Source organism: Sinocyclocheilus rhinocerous, unplaced genomic scaffold (genome assembly GCF_001515625.1).
Source record: "Sinocyclocheilus rhinocerous isolate Xijiao unplaced genomic scaffold, SAMN03320098_v1.1 scaffold708, whole genome shotgun sequence".
NCBI classification, from domain to species: Eukaryota; Metazoa; Chordata; class Actinopteri; order Cypriniformes; family Cyprinidae; genus Sinocyclocheilus; species Sinocyclocheilus rhinocerous.
This window is the reverse complement of record NW_015635523.1, coordinates 739,316-763,954: the sequence shown is the minus strand read 5'-3', so window position 1 is coordinate 763,954 and position 24,639 is coordinate 739,316. Positions and strand designations below refer to the sequence as shown.

Here is a 24,639-nt window from a genome sequence, read left to right as displayed (position 1 = left end):
GAATGCACAGCTGCAATGGATGCAATGTACTGATACACGTTCTCCCTACTGTTTACGTTCACTTAAGACGTAATCAACTGTGTTTATGTGAATACTCGTCAAAACGGACAATTTGACATCATTTTGTGTGTAATTCTCCGTTCATGCGACGCGCAAGAGTACCCGCGCGCTGTGAGACGCGCTTTCTGTGTGTGTATGCTTCAGTGTCTGCGCTCAGAAAACCGGACCGAATTGAGTTCTCTCTTGCGTCGTCAGATTTATCCATATGTCTGCTCTTCTCTTACTCCCACATATTGACATTTTTGAACGTTTTATGCGATGTGCAGAAAGTGTATGTTAGCTTATGTCCCGCCGTTTCAAATGTATGCATCTAACCTCCAAACCACGCAGCAGATTCGTTCTGAATGAATCTCTTCCCAAATCGTCCCACCCTAATATTTTCGTCTCGTTTTTATTCATTGAGGAAAATGTCAATAGATTTACGTCACAGTTTTTGTCATTCAAAAAGAGGGCTAAAATCTAATGGGTTTAGTTACAGTGCATTTATTAAGCATTTCTCTAAAATTTCCAAACTCATTATAATAGTTTTGATATTAAGGTTTTATCATGATAGACACTGATTTAACTGCGGTGACACACAACATGCCTTTATGTTAAAATTAAATAAAACCCCTTCTCATAAAGAACAAGAACACGGTCTTCTTTTTAATGAAATACAAATGGTTATATAGGCTAATTATGCATTCTTTATAGCAACTTGTTTACCATATTCTTCATTCTTTCAAGCAGACATATTTATTTCTATAAATAAATTTAGATTAATCTTTAGGGTTACTAAAGTTTTTCAGACAAGAGCAGTGCGGGATTTTCTGTCTTTCTTTTGTTGCTGGATTAACATTTTTGAACGTTTTATGCGATGTGCAGAAAGTGTATGTTAGCTTATGTCCCGCCGTTTCAAATGTATGCATCTAACCTCCAAACCACGCAGCAGATTCGTTCTGAATGAATCTCTTCCCAAATCGTCCCACCCTAATATTTTCGTCTCGTTTTTATTCATTGAGGAAAATGTCAATAGATTTACGTCACAGTTTTTGTCATTCAAAAAGAGTTTTAGTTCGTTATCGTCTTGTTGTCATCTGTGAAAAAAATGTAATGAAATTAACACTGGTTGCATGCAAGAAGCACTATGTCAAAATAGTATCCAAAGTAGTGCCCTATCCTATCCTATCCTATCTTATCCTATGTGCTTTCCTGTGTGTATATGTATTGTTTTTTTCCTTACGGAGCCTGTTTGAGAGACTGAGAGAGGCTGTGTGACTGGGTGAGGGGCCCAGGCTCCGGCTGTAACCCACCACTCTCATTTGCAGCCTTTAATAGCTGGCTATATTAGACTCTAATCTGCCTGATCCCAATTTAATGCCGCTCCCTCCAGCTGACGTGACAGGAATACTAAACAGGCTCACAGTGCTGAGCAGCGAGGCGATCTGCGCTCCCTCCGGGCTCGTCCCGCTCCCCTCCGCCGTGCCAGCCCCTCTTCCTCTCTCCTCCCCTCCCCAGTCACAATAAATCCTGGAGGGCATGGCTGGGTTATCTCTCCCCTTCTCTCTCTTCGCAGGCCTGGATCCTAACCCGGACACAGCCCTAAAGGCCCAAAGCCAAAGGATGCTATCAATTTAGCTCTCCGAGGATTTGGCAAGTAGGCTGAGGAACAAACTACCCAGAAATTAGAGCATAAAATCGAATTGGAAAGTTAAGCCACAAGGTACAGGTTCATTCGAACACTCACATTCCCTGGAGTGAGTCTAATAATGCTGCATTATCTTCATTAGGAGGTTATATTTCATAACATTCATCTGCAGCAGAAACTACATGCGTTTTTTGGAAACTTCAGTCATGCCTTGCATACAGATGCGATGATGGACATGAAGCAGCTCTTATTCTGAACATAACATTTCTGACTGCATTATCTCAGACGACATAACAATCGCAGTAAAATCTTTGTTACAGAAGATGGCCAGAACACTTACAGCAGTTACTCTATAAACTAATTGCCTCGGTTGTTTCAAAGGCTAAATGAGGTTGGAAAAACTCTTAAATGTAATCTGATCTCTCTGAGCAACTCCAGACTTTTAAATCTCTTCATCTATGCGTTCTGGATGAGGCTGTGTGCCGCAAAGTGCCGAGCTAATCGGTTAATCTTTCAAAATGTGCCGGTTAAAATGAAACACTTAATGCTATTTGTCTTTAACCTTTAGTTATCATCTCTCAACTCTTGCGGGAAAGACTGTCCAGACTGCCATCCCTCAAATGTGAAAGAGTGGGCTCGACTTTTAGAAGGACTTTTACATTATATGATAAGCAAAAAAGCAGATGTTAGAATAGAATAGAATAGAACAGAATAGAACTTTGAATTGACTCATCAGATAATACAGATCAAGACGTGTACAAACTAGTGTACAAGTATAATTCAAATCACAAATAATTCCAAAGAGCAGGTTATTGCAATGAATACAGTTTGGTTTACAGTTTGACTTCCAATGCATGGAGTGAAATACAATGGAAGTTAATGGAAACATTCATGATTTTTATTTTTATTTATTTATTCCTGCAGAGGAAAAGAAAGTCATATGGGTTTGGAAAGACATGAGGGTGAGTAAATAATTACAGAATTTTTATTTTTGGATTACCCCTTTAAGGTTTGAGAGAAAGAAAAAAAAACATGACTTCCAATGCATGGAGTGAAATACAATGGAAGTTAATGGAAACATTCATGATTTTTATTTTTATTTATTTATTCCTGCAGAGGAAAAGAAAGTCATATGGGTTTGGAAAGACATGAGGGTGAGTAAATAATGACAGAATTTTTATTTTTGGATTACCCCTTTAAGGTTTGAGAGAAAGAAAAAAAAAAACATAAGTAAATCAAACTTCAGTCACTTTGAATTCACAGTGATTTGTATGGGCAGGTTCTTGTAATGAGAAGACTTGTCTAATTGAATCAATGAATCTGTCAAAGTAGTAAGTGAATTAACACCTGACTCACTTACTGAACTGCAGCATGGCTTCAAAATAAACAGAGAACTGTGTAATGTTGGGTTTTAAATTATGAGTGAAAAAAGTTCCAAAAGCACAGTAGTTCATATCACAAACAAATGACTTATGAGCAGGTGGTTTTAATGAAATGAAACTTTGATGAAGACTCACAAACTCCAGACTTAGAATAAATAATTATGTATATAATATTTAGAAAAAAAAACAAAAGAAAGAAAGAAAAAAACACTTGAATTCAGGACCACTCATCAGATAATTTACATCATGACACATATTTTTTCTACATATTTTTTTCTTTTTGCTGGCTAAACATAAAAACAAACTATTGTAATTCAATTTACAAACAAATGATTTGTATGAGTAAGTCCTTGAAATGAAATTAATTCTTCAAAAAGACTGCAGAGTTGTCAAACTGAATCTGTGGTAATCAAATTATCATTCGATGCAATTTGGCATCAAAACAAACAGAGAACTGTGTACTTCATGTTGAAAAAAAATTTGAAATTTAAATTATGTATGAAAAAGTTTCAAAAACAATCCCAATAGTAGTCCAATTCACAAGTTCTTTGAATGAAATAAATTGTTAATGAAGACTTACAAACTTGCGACTTAAAATATCCAATTGTGTACTTAAGGTTTTAAAAAACAAAAACACATTTAAAAAAAAAAAATAATAATAATAATAAACAAAATAATAGAACAATAGTAAAAATCTGAATTAAAGTTTAGAAACAAGAAACATGCTGGAAACACTAGATTTAAATAATCAATTTACAATGGTAATCCTGCACTTTATGTTGATACAGTCATCTCATAGCACTACGTCTGTACGCTCCTGAAACTACATGAGGTACCTAGAGCTGGTAAGGTGCCAGAACAGCGAGACGTTATCTGCAGTGCAGAGGTCTCAGGACGGAGGGAGCTGGGGAACTATTAACCCATAAAAGTGTCATTTACTGAGATAAGAGTCAGCAGAACTGATCCAGCGAACTTTTAAAGTCAGACATGGCGGGGTTTTTTCCATTCGACTAATACTAGGTTTCATCATCTCAGCTAATGAAAAACTTAAAGCTTAACCTAATTGGGTTTACCTGTTCTTTTATTTCAAGCTGAATTTGTCATGAATATTTCAGTGTAGAGGTCTTCAAGTTAGAAACCAAAGCCCTCGAAGATTTAAAAAAAAAAAAGAAGTAAACAGTCAATAAATAAATCTTTTCTAAGAAAACGAAAAGCACATCAAAGCAATTCTGAGTCCAAAAATAAAGCTGGACGTATTTTCATGCTAGCTCGATCGGCATTTGTTTTGGTAGCGTGGTGGGCCACCCACGGGCTGCTGGGGAGATGGGGGTGTGCGCTCTGTGTGCTCACCCGGTATGTTTGCCATCCTAATCAGGGCGAGCCAGTGGCTGCTGCCTTTATTAAACCCAGTCTGGGGTGCCCACATGCTGAGAACGCTCACACACACACACACATTCACATGAACACACACTCCCTCCTCCAGGTTACATGTCTGGAGCTCAACTTGTATGGGGGGCGAGCGCACACACACACCACTCGCCATCAGGGTTTATATGGGACCCCTACTGCTGCACTTCAATGAGTGGCAGTGCTCTTTTTCAACGCTGTTTTTACCGCTCTCTCCTTCACCTGCGGGGCAAAGGCTAGCTGTGGCCTGTTGTGATACACAGCTGCCGCTTTTATCATTGGACCACAGGTGTGAATTTAGAGGTTAAATACTAGGGGTGTATCGATACTCGTATAAAAAAAAATTTCGGGGTTTTCGGTACAGTACACATGTGCACCAAACAAATAGAGCATTGTTTTAACCACTGCACAAGTGAGACTTCATTGGAAACTTCCAGTGTTATATATTGCTACTTCTGATTAAAAACAAAGTCTCATCTTTCAAATTATGTCAATCTTTTTCAGGAAATTCAAACAATAAATGCCATTTTGACTCTCTTTGATATGGCTTGACAGATCGCTGTATAAACGCCTCAGTTCAAATGGCATCCCTTCCTCAGTACTAGTGGTTTTAATACGAAATAAACATGAATGAACATCTCATGCCTCACGTAATCGCACAATCAGTGTTTCAACCACGGAAAGACGTCAATAAAACAGCTTGTAAACAAAATGTCACATAGCATTTAATTTACCTCAGACAAGTCATCAGTGTCCACAGCTTGTTATTTCTATAGAGAAATGAAGTCTAGAGAAGAGCATTTCACTAAATATTAGACTACTCATTATATTTTACTTTACCTGGTAATGATGTCTTAATTATTTACTGTATGTTTAAATAATTCTGTTATGAAACAAGTTATGACAGCCACTGTGTAAATGAATATATTTCAACAACAAATAGAAATGTGATAATTTAGAGGATAATTTAAAAACTGCATTATGTGCAATTTACATGTTTGCATACAATTTGTTTTGCATACAAAAGTTGAGTGTTGATTATTATATTTAAAAATAAATAGTAATTGTATTTAAGTTTGTTCTCTGTTGTTAATTGTAACCTTATAATATAAAAGGGCTCACTATAGTTAAGTGCATAAGTTAAAATGTTTTAATTATAATTAAATTTATTTGAAAAAAGACCAATTTGTTCAGTAAACCACTGTTTAATAAAAAAGCTATTTTATTTTATTTTTTTCCCCCTGCTGTACCAAAACCATACCGAACCATGATGTCAAAACCGAGGTACCAAACCGGCATACTTGTGTACAGTTACACCAACGTTTAAATGTAGAGATGCCACATAAATCAATCAGAAAGATGAAAAATGAGAAAGAGTCACCCCCATGACATGCTATGTAGTTGCTAAGGTGTTCAAGTTGGTTTGTGTTGCAATATAGCTGCTATGGTGTTCCGAGTAGTTTCTAGGGTGTTGGTATGTGGTTGCCAGGGTGTTATTATATGGCTGCTATGGTTCTCAGTATTTTTGTGGTTGTTAGGGTATTTTGTGTGGTTTCTAGGGCACTGCTACTGTATGCATTTCTTGGCTGGCCTGGGTGATTTGTAAAATGTTATGTGGTTGTTCTGGATATTTTTATAGCACTGCTATACTGATCTGGGTGGTTGATTGGACATTGCTACTGTATGCAGTTGCTAGGCTGGTCAGGGTGTTTTTTTAGATCAATGCTAAGGTATTCTGGGTGGTTGCTAAGTCTCTATGAAATAATGTTCAAACGAAACTGAGATTTGAGCAGCCCTGAGCAATAATACTGCCTTAGCAAGCACCGCTAATGAGTATTAGATTCATTCAGACTTGTGCAGATCCTGCTAACACAAACACACACGTTCAATCTTCAGACAGTCAGTCTGTGAAGTTCAGAACACTCTGCACCCTGGAGACACAAGACAGGATGAAATGGAATAAAACTCGAAATCTACAGTTTTAAATTGAGGAACAAAATCTTACTCAGATATAAATGAGCCCTCAGAGATTTCCTTTGAGTATTATTTACCATAACCTGCCAGTAACAATCTCAAATATACATCCTCGTGATCAGGACCGACTCGCTCTCAGGATGAATCTATGGCTCAGACATGACGATGACTTCTGTATGGTATAGAAATCTCAGCACCATTACTAAGAGAGAGAGAGAGAGTCATTAAGATGTTGGGCACCAATTCCACCAAATGACTGCGAGAGCTTCCCAACAGCGAATGTAAACAGAATTTATGGAGCATTACAGAGGCTGGGAAAAACTGGCTCACCATTTTCTCTCTGGCTGTCAAATTAAAAGCACTCCTGTTGGGACTGATATGCACTGCTGCTGGGTCTACTAAAGCTGTTCTCTAACTCTTTCCTTTTTCTTTTCCTTTTCTTCTTTTCTGTTTGGTATTCCATCTTCTTCCCTCTATCTCTCTCTCTTCCGTCAGTCCAAGACACTCCTGATCCACTGGAGCTCAATGAAGACAGCATGACTGTGCACCATGAGACCGAAATCCAGTATCAATGCAAATCCACTCAGCACCCGCCAATCGGAGTCACGGCGAGAAGGGAAAAACACATATAAACCCATTCAGACATTTCAATACCTTAATATAAGCACACCTTCGGGGGTCTGAATGCTATACATAAATACATCAAAAGACGGAGGATGAGAGGCGCAAAGCATCAGGATACAATTCTGTACACACAAAACCGCTTTGTCTAAATTTGAAGGATTTATTATGGATTATAATGGACACAAATTACCAATATATTGGCTACTTTGGATTTGCTTGTAGTAAAAGTCTTATTTATTTCATTTTGATATTATAATAATTAGAGATTTGCCTTAAGAATGAAGGATTGAAAAACATTTTAAAAGTTTGACTTTGCTAGGTTTCTTTATTCAGTTCACTCATCAAACTCTTCCCATCTGAGTTTCCTTTCCGTTTCACTCTTATCATTGTGGAATAGTGCTGAATTTTACACCCTCAGGAACTTCTTCGGATACATATTACAATTTCATCTCCTGGATGCTGGATTTTACTGGACCTAATTTTGGATATGTCGCAAGTACCCCACAGGAAAGAGACCCCCTGCCATGTTTCTAATAAGAAGAGAATATCTCGGATGCTTTAAAAGAGAGTGCAGTAACTCGTTAAGATAATTACTGTATCGCACATTTATTCCACTGTTAATAATTAAGCAACGCACGCCAGAGCATAGACTCCACAACTCAAACTCGCAATACTGGCAATTAGAGAAACGAGAGGTGCAGAAATAAACACTAACCTGCCAAATTGAATCAAAACAATACATGAGGATACACTATAAACAAACAGATACACACACAAAAATCTGCTCTGTTAAATACCCACAATAGTTTTGGAGGTGAGATACCATGTTGCTCTTTACTCTACATAACAAATGCAGAGCAAATCTACTGTAAAAACAAATCCCACTAACGTTTAAGTTAGGAAAGATATTTTAATGCTCACCAAGGATGCATTTATACTGTATGATCAAGAAAAAAAGTGAGTGAAAAACAGTCATGTTGTGAAATATTATTACAATTTAAAATAACTGTTTTCTATTTAAACATATTTTTAAATGTAATTTATACCTGTGATGCAAGTACATTCACTCCCCCCACCTACAATCCCTGCCGGTACGAGACTCGAACCCACAACCTTTGGGTTACGAGTCCGACTCTCTAACCATTAGGCCACGACTTCCCCACACTTCCCCAATAATTTATTTCTGGGACAGCAAAGGTGAATTTTCAGCAGCCATTGCTCTAGTCTTCAGTGTCACATGATCCTTCAGAAATCATTCTAATATGCATTTTTCAAGAAACATTATTATCAATACTGAAGACAGTTGTGTAGTAGAAAGTAATAGAAAGTAAAAACAAAACAAACAAAAAAACAACAGCATTTTTTTATATTGTTTTTGTTATTATGTAAATGTTATAATGTAAATGTTTTATTGTCAATTCTGATCAATTTAATGCATTTAATGAAATTATAAATTTATTTAAAGGGGTGGTTCACTGTTTTTTTTCTAGGCTTGATTGTGTTTATGGGGTGCAGTCTAACATGTGTTAATGCTTAGTTTTTAAAAAACACATTATTTTTCACATAATTTACCTCACACTAACTAACGTAAAAAAAGTGAAATCGCAATCAACCACCCCTTTTAAAAAAAACTGACCCCAAACTTTTGAACGGAAGTCTATAATGCAAAGTCAGCTTCATGCTCTCCATTTATTTTGCTAAAAAAAAAAAAAGAATATATAAACAGTTTTGTCACCTTTTTTTTCTTGTTCCCATAACAGACTCAACATGTACACGGTTGCTTGGCCAATATAACACTGACTCGGCAATTATGAGAAATTATAATGCATATATTATGAAACAACTAAATAAATACTTATTATTTAAGTAGAAACATTTACATTTAATAAACAATACATTTCTGCTTTATACACAATAAACTTAAATTACATTAACTTGCATTATTGAATATTTGCACTTTAATTGCATTAGACACCTGACAGCACGAGATGTCACATCTAGAATCCTCCACGGGTTCTACCTCACCTGTACGCTTTCATTGTGCCGGTGTGCGTTTGGATGAGAATCAGAACAAGTTATGAGTGAAGGCTCTCTGCTGCGCCTTTGAATATTTAGAGCACTTAAGATGTGTCATGTAGGATGAAACCAGAAATCTGTGTGTGTGTGTGTCGTGAGAGAGAGAGAAGGTGGTGAGTTATATACGCCGTGTGAGAAGCCGAGTCTGTGCTTGAGTATATGTGACTAGGAATGAGGGGGAAGTAGGAGCAGACACTGTGTGTGTGTGTAGTGTGAATGTAGGCTGAGTCTAGGCTTTTTTTTAACACCGCCTGCAGGCCGCCTCAGGCTGGCTGCTCACATCAAAGGCAGCTTTCTCTCTCTGAGGAGCTGAGAGACTGAGCCCCAGGCCTGCCCAGGCCTTCACAGACCTGCCTCAGGGGTTAGCGTGAAACCACGGGCCTCTGCCACGCCGCCGCGAGACACCGCTAATCATAGCCATTGCTGCAGCCGGTTGAACGAGCCCTCGCGGACGATGCTACGATATGCATGCAGCTCGCAAACAGCCGCGCTGTAATCAACCGGGGAGGGGAGGTTTGGGAATGAGGCTTTAAGTATTTAAAGTGTCAGTGTGCCATGTATTATTTACTTCATGAATAAACGAGGAAAATATGACTTATGCAGGCATGTTGCTATCCAAATCAAGCGTCTAGTCTGTATGCTTGTATTTAGATCAATATGTTATGAGGGTTTCAAATAACTATAAAACTGCATTATTTATTTCTGATGGAACAATGGTGTACAGGTACCTACATAATATTCACTGGGAAAATATGAAGGAACACAAAACTTTCATACTTTGGCATATATATATATATATAAACTACTGTTCCAAAGTTAAATTTTTTATTTATTTTTATCATTTTACTTTCCATTCATCAATGAATCCTGCATGTAAAATATATCATGTTTCCTCTAAAATATTAAGCAGTACAATTATTTTCAACACTGATAATAATAAGAAAAAATCTGCATATTAAAATGATATCTGAAAGGTTCAAGTGACACAGAAGACTGGAGTAATTAGTGCTGAAAATTTAGCTTAATATATTTTAAAATATATTAAAATAGAAAACAGTTATTTTAAAGTGTAATACTGTAGTATTTCATTATATTACTGCTTTTCCTGTATTTTTGCAGACTTGGAGAGCACAAGAGAATTCTTTCAAACATTAAACATTAAAAAACTAAATATTACAGACCCTAAACTTTTGAATGGCAACGTATTTTTGTTTATGCATTTTTACTTTTCCAGTAAGCAACCACCTTGCAGTGCCCTAGTGACCAACCAGAACACCTTAGCAACCACACAGCATCCTTGCATCATTTTTTGCATTTATAAGCACTGCTCACATTTTCTTCAGAGTAAGTACAAATCTAGATTTACTTATAAATTATGTCCTTAATAAGAAGCTGCATTAGTGCATAATACTCACCTGTAAACGGCTCGTTTGTCTGACTCCAGTTGGGCTTGGGGGTCAAGGGTCACGCTGACCTGTGTGGCCCCTGCCGCTGAGGCTGCAGAGAGGTGGACATGCTGGACCTTTGAGTTTTGCTGCGTAGTGCCTGTCATCTGAAGAAATACAGAATACAAAATAACTATAGCTCTGCAGTCTAGACCATATTACACAAAAATATTTAAAAAGACTACTTTAACAATACTTTTTTTGTCCATTTTGTAGCTTGATTTATCCATCTACTAGAATTAATTGCTTATATATTAAATATCATTGTAGTATTCATGGATAATCCAGTGATTCAAATATTCTAGAAATGAAAGGTACTTCATCATAATCATTTGTGATTATTTTCTGTTTTATTTGAAACTTGATGGACAATAACTAAAATAATAAGAACCAGGGGTTGACCGATATGTTTTTCAGGGCCGATGCTGATACCGATTATTACAGATCAAGTTGACCGATAACTGATATTTTGACCGATGTATGGTGTCTGGTGTAAAAATGAAAATGAATGTCAAAATTAAGAATAGCAAGGGCTCTGACAATTCTTTTCTTAAATGCTTTTAAATTATTGTATCGGCAAATCGGTTTTAAAAATGACCGATACCGATGACCATAAAAATGCTTAATATCGGTGCCGATAAATCGGTCAACCCTGTAGCGTCTAGACCAATCAAACACACAATTTTTCATTTGATTTAACAAATCAGTTATTCATTAGATTAACAAATCGTCACAGTCCCCTCACCCAATAAACTGGGTGCCAGGATGTCTGCAATGACGTGTAGAGTTGTACAGTAAGAAAGTTATTTCCCTTAACCAGGAAATTAACGTTCTTAGAATTGACAGACAGTTGACCCTGAGAGGTCAAGTAAATAGCTACAGCGGATTTAAATATTTATAATTAATTATAACTAGTTATGATTCATTATTCATATTTCCCCTATGAGCTGATTCGCTACAACCCCTAATAAGAACATTACACAGTAGTTTCATAGAAACGTTATGATTTCAAATTCAACTGAACTTTGCATTTCTTGGCAACCATAAACAATATTTCCTTATATGTTCAATGGATGACCAAAAAAAAAAAACATAACACAGGTTTGCTAGATCATTAGAGTGAGTAAATGAAGATCATTTTCCTATTTAAAACTATTAAACTATTCTTTTCAGATCAGAATTAACAATGTTGAACACCAAGGAGATTCTCTCTCTTTTTTATCAAATGAATTGTGTCCTTTCCAGAATTTTTTTTAAAATTTAAAAACAGCTATAATTGCTGACAGATAACGGAAGAAAATTTTTTTGGGGGAGACAGCGCAACCCATCCTGCTTTTACCCCCTCTGCGCCAGTGGGCCAAAGATGCAGTTCAAGATCATCTTGCTCATGTGCATGTTATTGATGGCTCACAGCCAGGCACTGTCGTCTTATCAGATTTAGTTTATGAACGCATCACTTTTGTGTTCTTTAATGGGTTACGATGCTTTTTTTAAGGAGCTATAAGAGCGGAAATGTGCGCATAGTAATCTGGTTTGTTATCTATTCCGCGACAGAGGGAAAACGGCACACGTCCAGATAAAGTTCTAGAAAAACTTGAGTCAAAAGCTAGCAAGGAAACATGTATTTTTCCCCCAGCATACATATTCAGGAAGGCTCTTCCACTGTCTCTGACAATGCAAGACAATGCCGCTTATGGTCTCATTAAAATCTGGAATCTAAATCGAGGCACTTGACCCCTAAAATTTTACGTAGGTCACCTTCTGCAGGAAAACGTTCCACCTAGTCATCAAATAAAACTCCGGCAGTCGAGGTGGGCAGAGGTCTCACCCTTTAGCAATCGAAACACTGTCAAGATGAACAAATACCCTGTTTAGGATGCATTAGTGGGAGAGAGAGTACAACTTGTCTGTTGTCTATGCTTCCCTGTCTCTCCTGCCCTGTTTTTCTCTCTTGTGATGCTGCTTTGAAACAGCCCCCTCCTGTCTCACTCCCCAGAACAAAAATGGTTTAAGGGAGGAAGCTGGAAGTCTTAATCCCAGCCTCAAATAGGAAATAAATTAGCTTCTTCACACTTAACTAGCACTCATTTGCATGTCTCCACCAGCGCGCTGCTCTTCTCCCCAGCCTCTAATCCTCAGGGTGGAAGGAGACAGCAGCCGGACAGGGAGAGGGGGCTCTGGGACAAAAACGCTGCTCTGTGCCCCTCTGATTAACTCAGGACAAGCACAATGAAGATATGACATTGTACAGAACTACAGATGTACCTTTCTGACAGCCACAATTTGAGACAAAGCCACAGTTTACTGTAATAACCTTACTGAAAAAAAAAAAAAGCTTAAACAGTATAATTTTTTTTTCCTTTTCTTATTTATTTGTTATGCAACTACTGAGGTAAGTGAATGTATTTTTATCTTTCTAATGAACAGTAATATTACAATAATAATCAGTATTATAATCAATAAAAAAAAAACAGTTTGTTTGTTAACCGACCTGTTGGCTCTCCTGGTACGATGGTGGAGGGACGCTCTGTGTGGCCATCATGGTCAATGCTGGTGCTGGGGACACATGTTGCATCATGGGATAGCTTCACATGGAGATCCTGACGGAAACAAAACAGTTACACGAAAAATTATTTACAGTCCGGTTTCATGGCCAAATTCATATCTACTGGCCTACTTACCAGAAGGAAAATAATTGTGCTTTCTATCTTTTATAGCAGATTGCATAATTTTAATTGATAACACTGATGAAAATATATAAATAAATATATCCTTGCAGCTTTCCTCAGTTCTTCACTGAAACAATTCCATGACACACCACTAGGTGCTGCTGTACTTAAACTCACGAAAAAACTTTCATACAATGTTGTTGTAAGTTAAAATAAAATAAAATAAAAAATCTTTATGAGGCCAGGGAACACATCAAGGTCTGCATTTGTAATTTGTAGTCCTATGGATTACAAACCTTAAGGCAAAAATTGTAAATATAAAATACCCAGAGTGTCCATTTAATGCAATTCTGTACACAAAAGTTCATACATAATACTAGAATTTACAAATGACAATGTGTGACAATCTAACAGATCGCCGACAACCCAGGAAAAACTGTTAGCAGTGCGTCTGTCCAGAAAACCAAATAAGCACCTTGAGGTGCAGGTACATGATGATGAGATGGTGTTTTCTAAGGTAAACATGACAACCCCAGCAGGCCAATCAGGGGCTCATTAGTTCTGTTGTCAGAAGAGTAATTGACACTGGGCAAGGGAAGGGTGGACTCCAGAGACAGTGCTCTGTGGGAAACCCTGACTACAGATAATTGGCCCCATGTTACTGCACATGGACCCCTGAACCCCATTTCTAAGTGAAGCTTTATCAAGTACAAATGTTCTGTACTCTTTGCTCACATTTTGAAATGTCATAAAATTTGCACTTTTTTTTTCAAAGAAAGGTTTTCTTGAATTTTTAAATAAATAAATGCAACACTAGCTTTCTTATTTCTTTTCCAGTTATATATGCTCTTACCAAGTCTATTACCACAAACATCTTTGAATGTTTAGGTATTGTCTCTCCCATATTGATTTTCCAATCAGTCTGAGTGCATTCAAAATAAGATTTAGTGCCAACCAAACACAAGAAGACAGCTGTAAGCATATACAACTATATTCAACTTGCTGAGTCTTTTGTAAAATTTTCATTACAGAACCTCATTGAAATCACTCCCAAATTAAAATGATCATTTCAGACAGTTTGACCCCCCAAAACACGGTCTTCAGTCCACCATTGAGCTCCAGGCTTTTAGTAGCAGCCCACAGATGTAAGAAGCAGAAGCTCACAATTGTAAAGAATACTAAAAATACATAAGCAATCATATATAATTACTCTGAAAGAACAGTACAATCACATCTGCCGAGTTAATGTGGGTGGGACCTCTGCTCCGCTCGGTAATTACACGAGACATAAATCACTCATTTAAAACGTGACCTATAAAGTTCTTTCTGCGCTTTAGTAGTAGTAATTGTCTCTCTTGAGAATAGCTTGTTAGATCAGTCTATATCTTAGCTTGAAATCAGGCATAGAATCGTGTTTATGCACATTTTCCAATTGTTTGCATCAATCAAAGTTTGCAACAATAATTCTGTGGACAGCAGAACAAGAGAATTGTCAAGAGGATTGTGGGAAAATCAAGGAGACACAGAGCAGAATTCAGTACAGAAGCCAAGTCTCTCAGACGGCGGACAGGATGTAACCTTCCTCAGACAGCAGACAGACAACAGTTCAAGCAGGAAAACAGGAAAGATCATTTTTTCCCTTGCAGCTCATCTTCAGGTTGGCAGGAGTGTGTGGAAAATGGTTGAAGGGGCCAAGACAAACCAAACAGCTATTTTAAGGAGATCTCGCACACACACACAGTTTTGGGTTATCATGATCATAAACACCATCAGCACCTCTGCGCGTTTCATGTTGGACTTCGTGGAAACATGAGGAATTTTCCAAGCACAAATTAGATTCTAGCTTGGCATTGCATATTTTATGAAGCTCGTCCAAATCATACAAATTGAGAACGTTGTGTGTGTGTGATTTGTATACTGATTACACACAACGCCTGTGTTCTCATTCCAAGTGCTATCAGCCGAAAGGCATCTTCGCTGTTATCTCGCCTCATTTTAATTGCAAATTTTGTGTGCGAGTTGGTAATTAAATGGAAAATTGCACTTTAATTGATGAGACTAAAGATAAAGCAATTCCAATTATTGCGCGGTATTTTAAGGGGGCCTCTCAAGTCTTGGTCCCTGGAGTGGCGTGGTACCCACAGCAGCATCATAATAATAATGCATACACACCGTGTACACTGGGTAACAGCTCTATCCACAAACCTGTGTTTACAAACATGGACACACACATACACGTACTTTATAATGAGCAAAGAAACCTCCGAAGTCTCGGCGGGTGAAAGGCGTGCACTGATTAAGCCTTCCGGCTTGCTCTTTTAAAACACATCAACACACCTTCTGACTTAACATACCGGGTATTGATTTCAAAGCATCGGTCGATGCAAACACATCGATCCGTTCATTGATATACAGTCGGAAATTCTTTCTCTGCAGGGCTCGCAAAATTTCAAAATCGCTGGTAGCCCTTCGGGCAGACATTCTTCAGATTTTGGTAGCCCAAAATGAATTTAAGTAGCCAGAATAAAAGGGGAAAAAAACACATCGGTTGAACTTCACTGCGGACAAATCAGCATGATTAAAAACTTCAGTGATCACTTTTTTTTCTTCGAATAGCAAGTCAAGAGAGTAGGGGTGCAACGGATCACAAAACCCACGGCTTGAATCATATTGCATTATCATATCAGATTATGAATAACAGATCGGGTCATATTGCAGATGAGCAAAAAAAAATGGTTTTTTATTATTTAAATAACAGAATACTTCTTTGATACCACAGCAAAAACTAGTAGCATATAGGGATGTAACCATTCACTCAACTCACGATGCGATTCACGATACTGATTGCACAATACAATTTTCTCACAATTTTTCTTTTTAACAAAATGAGATTTAAGACAAATTATAAATGAAAAGGTGTCCTTTTATTATTTCTCCAAAAAAATGCTGCACATTTCTTTGTGAAATTTAAATATGTCAAATAATAAAACTAACTTGAAATTTTAAAACAAATCCCTAATCAAATAATTAAATAATACAAATAAAATAAATCTCTTCACAAACTAATGCTTTGGCTGTGGAGGCAAAAAATGCATTTTAATCATGATCCAAACAAAGATGCTAAATACATGTTATTTAGATTGCAATTAGATTGTATAATTTCAAAAATTTGAAGCAAAAACAGAATGGTCTGATTTTAGCTTTGTGAATGAGACGCAAATGTCACTCTCTGACAGCAGGTGGCGCTTATGGAACAGCAGGTATTTATAGGCTGCTGCCCCTTTAAGACCGAATGCACGGATCCAATATAATGATGCACTTGAGATTTCTGTTTCCACTGTTTACGTTCCCTTAAGACATAACCAACTGTGTTTACGAGAATACTTGCCTAGAGTTATTTTGAGATAATTTTGTATGTGTTCATTCAGATGCAAGGATATGTGAAAGATGAATCAATTCTGTGTACGCGAATTGTCTGAAACGCGGCTCTCTGTGCGCGCTATGAATGAGTGCGCACAGCTCCGAATGCGCGTGAATGGTTTAAAACACTTGAATGTTTAAATCGGCAAGACATAGAAACACGTGCAAACGATTAACTATGATCCGTTTTACCCCTACAAGCTAGCGAACAACGCAAATCAAGGAAGGAATTGTATATCACTGTTCAAGATAGCCCATTGGGCAGAGTGGTGAAACATTTTGGTAGCCCGACTGGAAAACACAATAGCCCCGGGACGTCGGGCTAGCGATTTTGCGAGCCCTGGATGCACCCGATGTCCAGCTGCGTATATGTTAGAAAACGGACAATTCGACATCATTTTGTGTGTAATTCTCCATTCATTCGACGCGCAAGAGTACCCGCGCGCTGTGAGACGCGCTTTCTGTGTGCGGATGCTTTATTGTCTGCGCTCAGAAAACCGGACCGAATTGAGTTCTCTCTTGGGTCGTCAGATTTATCCATATGTCTGCTCTTCTCTTACTCCCACATATTGACATTTTTTAATGTTTTATGTGACGTGCAGCAAGTGTATGTTAGCTTATGTCCCGCCAGTTCATACGTACGTATCTAATCTCCGAACCACGTAGCAGATTCGTTCTGAATGAAACTCTTCCCAAATCGTTCCTCCCTAACATTTTCGTCTCGTTTTTATTCGTTGACGAAAATGTCAATAGATTTACGTCATAGTTTTTGTCATTTAAAAAGAGTTTTAGTTCGTCAACGAAATTAACACTGGTTAGGACATGCACTTTTACAGTAAGAAAGCAATAAGAAAGGAATGAAACCTTTGTATAAGATATCAGGATGTTACTGGAAAAAAAAGTTGGGAAGCAAGCAACACAATTTTTAGTCAAAAATGGCAATCAATTAATCAATCAATCAATAAAATGTTGACATAGGAAAAACAGTCACATTGCAAGACCTGTAGACAAAAATCAAATGACTAAATGAAGATATTAAAGTAAACTATAGGTACAATTTTAATTCAATTGCAAAACAAGTTTATGCATTTACACTACAATACAAAATGGGTTGGTAAAATGACTATTTTCTCATTTTAAATGTAAATGTATTTTAAAATGTGAAACTTCAGTCTTCAGTGTCACATGATCCTTCAGAAATCATTCTAATATGGTAAGTTGGTGCTCAAGAAACATTATCAATGTTGAAAGCGGCAGTGCTGCTTAATATTTTTCTGGAAACATTTTTGTGGTCATACATTTTTTAGGATTATTTCATGAATAGAAACTTCAAAAGAACAGCATGTAATTGTAATTGTCATTTTTGATCATTTTAATGCATCCTCACTGAATATAAGTATAAACTTCCTTCTTTAAAAAAATGCATGTATGTAGTTGCATTTAAGTCTAAAAATACCAGAAGCTATAGCTCCTTTGGGTATTAGTGTATTCATAAAGTATGTTTTCCCATTAAATAATACATTAAAGGTTGTTACAGCCTAAACAGTATTGCATTGACACCAAAAAAAAAAAACACACACAAAAAGTGTAAATCACTTTAAATTTATAGCTTTAATCACAGAATTTATAGCTAACAAAAAAGTAATTTAAAATTTGTTTTTTAAAATGAAATATATTTTCAGAAGTGCATGAATCTTAAAAAGATTAAAGAAAATTTGCTTTTAATATAACAATATTCTTCATAAAGCAGTAAATAAATAGAACAAACTTAATTGCCAAATAGTAAATAGTATAAAGTTATTTAATTACAGTGTTTCATGAAAAACAGTAATAGATTCAATTGTAAATGAGACATACAATGCAGCAGCCTGTAACTTCATGGCTTGAGCTCATAATTACAGCTGGCAGGGAGAGCGATTTAAAGGCTGGGGGAATGGAAAGTAAAGTGGGGATGTATTGAACATGTCTGGTGTGTGTCTGGGAAAAAGGGAGAGTTCGAATGTTAGCCCTCTTCCCATCAATACTGCTCTGCCAGACCCTCACCCACAATCGTTTGTCTGTTTGATCACAGTCGATAATTAACGCAGCCACCTGACGGAAAGCTGTTACTGACGAGGCTAATAGAACAATGTCAGAGACGTTGTTTAGTAATGACAAAGCCTGCATGCTAATTTGGAAACTGAAAGTATATACTCCACTGATGATGAAGACATTACAGCAGTATTGAAACTCACAATAATGTCATTTTGTCACAAACTCTTCGTATTTGCATTTAGCTGAGTTTAAGACTTAAACTTTATAGTATGAATAAGATAATGTTAAGATTAGTAATTCATTATTACTTAACTTCATGGTTTATATGTTTAAAAACTGCAGCTTTAACTGTGCATTCACAATTTTGACGTGGCATATAACTAAACTTCCCTTTCAGTCGGTCACTCTCGACGTCACGTCGGATGACCGACGAAATTGGGATCTCGCTTAGAGGGACCAATCTACTTCGAGTGTAAACTAAACGAGCCAATGCACATTGGCATGCGATTATTGCATCCAGCTGCTGCTGATCACAGCACTCGAAGTAGATTGGTCCCTCTAAGCGAGATCCCAATTTCGTCGGTCATCCGACGTGACGTCTCTGTTCCCTCCTTCAGGGAACGAGGGTTACCATACGTAACCGAGACGATCTGCAACTATTCTCGCTATCCGCTACAAACAAATGATGGAGAATGGCCATGTATTGAATCTCTCAGTCCGAGACACGCATCCTTGTGCACAATGCCGAAGGATCAAAGATGTGTGTGCGGGCAATGACTTCCTGTTAGTTAGAAACATCCTTTGTGTACGGGCTGCAGAGAGCTCCGCGTGCGAGCCGGTGCTGAAAAAGAGCAGCAGGTTTTTTCCCCGTTAAGCAGAAACAGGTGAGCTCTGAAGTACAGGAGGAAGTGGTTCATGGTTTATAGACCCCCTTCATCATCATCCACATAGTCTCCCTCTGCGTCTCACAGCTAGCCCTCACATCTGGGAAGAGGGTGTTTTATATATCTGTTTACCAGGCAAGCTGGCAGGCTGAAGAAACAACAGACCTTCACTTTCTCGAGACACTTCCAACGTGGCACACCGCTGGACGTTGTTTCAGAAACTGAAAACAACTAAATAAATAGTTTTATTTATAGGTGAAGTGTGTTTCTGTGTCACTGATGTCACTAACAAAATATATATATTTTTATCTTGTGACAAAAAAATCCTTTAAATTGAATCAATACTGTATGTCATCAGTTCATATCCATCCATTTCAGTCAGATTTACTGACTAAAGATTTACTATTTCTATGTAATAAAATTTCTATTCAAAATGTGATCTACACATTCCCACTAGCATATAACTTTTTTAAATAATTTTAAAAGTCCTGTATATGCTCACCAAGGATGCATTTATTTGATCAAAAATAAAGTAAAAATCTTAATATTGTGAAATATTATTACAGTTTAAAAATAACCTTTTTTCCAATTTAAGATATTTTAAAATGCAATTTATCACCCTCATGTTGTTCCAAACCCGTAAGACCTTTGTTCATCTTCGGAACATAAATGAAGATATTTTTGATGAAATCCTAGAGCTTTCTGATCCTGCATAGATAGCATTGCAACTACCACATTCATGGCCCAGAAAGATAGTAAGAACATCGTTAAAATAGTCCGTGACATCAGTGATTCAACCTTAATTTTATGAAGCTATAAGAATACTTTTTGTGAACAAAGAAAACAAACATAATGACTTTATTCTACAATTTGTTCTCTTCCGTGTCAGAATTTGATGCATGTTCATGACAGTACCAAATATCTTAATTTGTGTTCCGAAGATGAATGAAGGTCTTACGGGTTTGGAACGACATGAGGGCGAGTAATTAATGACAGAATTTTCATTTTTGGGTGAACTGTCAGTGTTATATTTTTCCTGTCATATTTTCAATAACAGTATTTTTTTCATTAAACTCACTTTATTACTGCCACAATGCGCATTTTCGTCTTTAAAAAAAATAAATTTTCGTTAGTAATTTTGTCAATCAAAGTGAGAGCCCCACCCCATAATCACACCATTGGTCAATGTTGCGGTTGTCGGGCAGGTTGGGCTCTAACAAACAATGTTTTGAAAATACTACAGTGTTTATACTTCTCAGGGAAACCAACCTGTGAAAGACTTTCTTACAGAGTGAGAAATTCATCTGTAAAATGAATGATTAGTATGAATCAACAGTGAAAGACTTCATGGCAAACTCCAGCACTGTCCTCTGTGCCTAACCTGAGGAATTGTTGATCTTCAAAGCGAGCGTGTGCCGCTGCCAAAAGTGTATCTGATTGTGATTTTCCTGGCTCCTTTTCTATGTATCCTGTGCGGAAGTTTGTCAGTCACAGATGCTGCGGGGAATGCAATGAATAATTTTAAACACTGCGCGTGTGTCACAAATGCCCAAATATCATGAATCTTAATGTCCTGAGTCAGGGCTTCTCCAAAGTGAATACATAAAACCGGCCCACCTGAATACATTTACTACATTAGAGGTCCTTCCGTGGGCAGATTTGCAATGCGTTGCGAGCGCGTTGCGAGCGCGTCCCGATGCGCACTGGGAGAGGAAAAGGACGGAGATGTGAGGTTTGATTAATGAAGAAGGGAAAAGGGCAGTATGTCGGAGCAGAACCCCTGCACGGGGACGGAAAAATCCAGACCAGGTTCTCAGGCCAAACACAAGCGCATTTAGACGTGCAAACATGCACCCCAGGGCTACACACCTTCAGGCAACACGCTGCCTTCACATACAAACACACACACCAGTGTAAAACAACTTGGGAGACTCAGCGTCCCAGCACTGCTCATTAACCTGTAGGAACCGCAGGTGGAGGATTAATCTGATATTCATGAGCTCAAATTTCTTTCTCTGTGTCTCTCTCTCTCTCTCAACTACATTTTCAAATGATGGCTTTCCATTTGGTTTAAAGAGATAGTTCACCCAAAAATGAAAATTCTGTCATTATTTACAGACCTTGATTTTCTTTCTTCTGCAAAACACAAAAGAAGATATTTTGAAAAATGTCTTAGTGGTTTTTCTGTCCATACAACGCTTGATTGAACCCCACTGGAAAAACCAAAAAGTAACTCTCTTCAGTTTTTCACTTTAATGAAATGGAAGGTCAAATTCAGCACACTGCATTATGGGATACAGTATTTCACACAGCCTGCGCTGCTTGTACATCTGCAATTTTGCCAAATTTAAAAGGTTATCTGGAGAAATGCTCCAAGAAAATCTGCATTCACAATGTATGTGTCTGAGACATTCAGAATCTTGATTCACCATTCATCCAATCTATCTGCAATTTCACTTGCCTTTGTATTTATGCTAATGATTGTTTGGATATGGTAGATCTAGAAATAATTCCAAAGTGTCCTGTTTTTTAAAATTAGATTAAAGTCTTCGCTGAAATGGGTGTTGCGGAAACTTACTGTGTGGTGAAATTTTGTTATTCCCAGAGGCCCGATGGTTCGCATGCAAATGACCTCATTAGCATAGCTAAAAGCTTTTATTATAATTAGCATTTTCTCAATAGACTGCACAAGTATGGAAGGAATGGATCCTAAAAGATTTGCACGTTCACAATTGCACGATTTCTAAAACACAGACATGACTTTTGTATAACTTTGAGACTTCAGAAACCTGTATTAACTGTGGCCTAAAATCAGTGTAATGCTGGTGATACTGTATGGAACTGCAAAGGATATCCTTTGGCTTATTTTCAGTACACTTCCTGGCAAGCAGCTGAGATAAAGGAGAGGTGTGCACGTACAACACGTAGACTGGTTCGACTGTATGACAAGCTAAGAGGGCAAAAAAGCTAATAGCTCTCTTTAGAACAGAATTCAGTGCTGCTTGGCCCCATCCATTAAACGTAATACATTGGCAATCTTTAGAAAATGCACCAAAAGCTTCATTTCAAGTGCCTTTAGATTATTCTAACTTTTATGCACTTGTGTGGGTGTGTGAACGCTGTGTATCATTCTGTCACCGTGTTGCAATCGCATCTTGATGTCATTAGTGCACACAAGAGCGAGTGGCCGTTCCTGCCGATGACACGCCATGGTTTCGTTTCCTCACTGCACTGATAAAAATCGGAATATTGAAGGCTGGAATTCCGCCGAAATTGGAACTCCTGAGCTCATAGAGAAGGAAGGTAATCTTCAAGAGCTTGCTGTCAAATCGGTTTGGTTGCTCTCATGTTGAGCAGAGATATGGGTAAGGGGACAGTGTGTGCGTTATCTTGCTTTCCCAATCTGCAGGGCTGTTTAAATGGATACCTCCTAATCTTACCACGAGGCATCCAGCTCTGTCGCTTGGTGAGATTTTGGATGGATGCGGCAAAAAACCAGAGAGCCCGTCTGTGATAAATGTGTCGTGAGATCAGAAAGCAGTTTGTGCTAATACATCATTCTGTAGGAGTCGTTTCAGCAGACGCTTGTTGAGTGATTCTTTGACCGATGGAAACGGTGGCCACTTACGCCCGTTTTTAACCCATTTAGCACGTCATCCATCAATTTCCACTCAGCTGCTGTTAATGGAATAGTGTGACATGCCTTGGAAACAGGCCTGTTTTAGGAAGCCTTCAAGCATAAAAGAAAACTCTGAAATCTGTAGGCAATTGTAAAAAATTGTACTCACAAGCTCTGAACTAACCAACTAAATATTATTAATATAAATTTTGATTATTATATTTATTATATAAATATAAAAATTGTGTGTGTATATGTATATAATTATAATATATTAAATAATATTAATAATATTCATGATTATTTCAAATATATGAATATATCGAAGAAGGTGTACCGTCGATAAATATCGATACCGTTTTATCGCCCAGGCCTAGGTTAAAGTGTAAACTGTTTTAGTAGAGTCCCGGGTCATGCTCACTCATAAAGTTTTTTTATTTGTTTGTTTGCTTATATACTGTAAATATATCAAAACTTATTTTTTGATTAGTAATATGCATTGCTAAGAACTTCTTTTGGACAACTTTAAAGGTGATTTTCTCAGTATTTTGATTTTTTTTGCACTCTCAAATTCCAGATATTCAAATAGTTGTATATCGGCCAAATATTGCCCTATCCTAACAAACCATACATCAATGGAAAGCTTATTTATTCAGCTTTCATATGATGTATAAATCTCAACTTCGAGAAATTGACCCTTATGACTGGGTTTGTGGTCCAGGGTCACATTATTTGCATCTATGTACAAAGCGACTTACAAATGAGGACAACAGAAGCAATCAATTGTAGTATTAAAACAACTAAAAACACATCCAAAACTAAAAGCTAAAACTTTATAAATACTACCTATACACATTTTAAAAATAAAGAAATTAAATAAAAATGACAAATGCAATACAACAAAATTTCAAACCTTAACATTTAAATGAAAAACAAAAAACAAAGCTAAAAACAATTCAAAATATTAAAGAACAAAAAGGTATAAGAGTATAATAATGATTCTAACATAACACTAAGCCAAACACCAAAAAAAAAAACTACATGTGTATGTACAACCACACACACATACATAATATATACATACATATATATATATATATATATACATACACATTTATAAATTCAATATATATATATATTATTTTATTTCCATTTAGTTAGTTGAAGTAGTAAAATAACTCAAATTAAATAAAACTATACCTTAATAAAAGACCTATACAGACATAATAAATTCAGACATAATGCAACTAAAATTAAAATAAATAACAAATACAAATAATACAAATCAAATGACAGTAGTTTATCAGTAATCCTAAAAAATAACACTGCCAAACTTACATGCTAAAAAACAACAACTTACTTACACATAGTAAGAAATGGTTATAAAAACTAAAACAGAAGCGAAACAAGTAGTAGGA

At 37.0% G+C, this 24,639-nt stretch overlaps 1 protein-coding gene across 1 annotated transcript in view; it reads right to left on the bottom strand.

The window, feature by feature from the left end:
* pknox2 (pbx/knotted 1 homeobox 2) overlaps window positions 1-24,639 on the bottom strand; it is a 75,784-nt gene that overhangs the window by 16,398 nt on the left and 34,747 nt on the right. The window contains exons 3-4 of the mRNA XM_016561370.1: window positions 13,087-13,195; window positions 10,566-10,702 (exon numbers count right to left, since the gene is read on the bottom strand). Of these exons, the coding sequence (XP_016416856.1) occupies window positions 10,566-10,702; window positions 13,087-13,173 (224 nt within the window). The 5' untranslated portion in view covers window positions 13,174-13,195. The remainder of the gene's footprint in view (window positions 1-10,565; window positions 10,703-13,086; window positions 13,196-24,639) is intronic.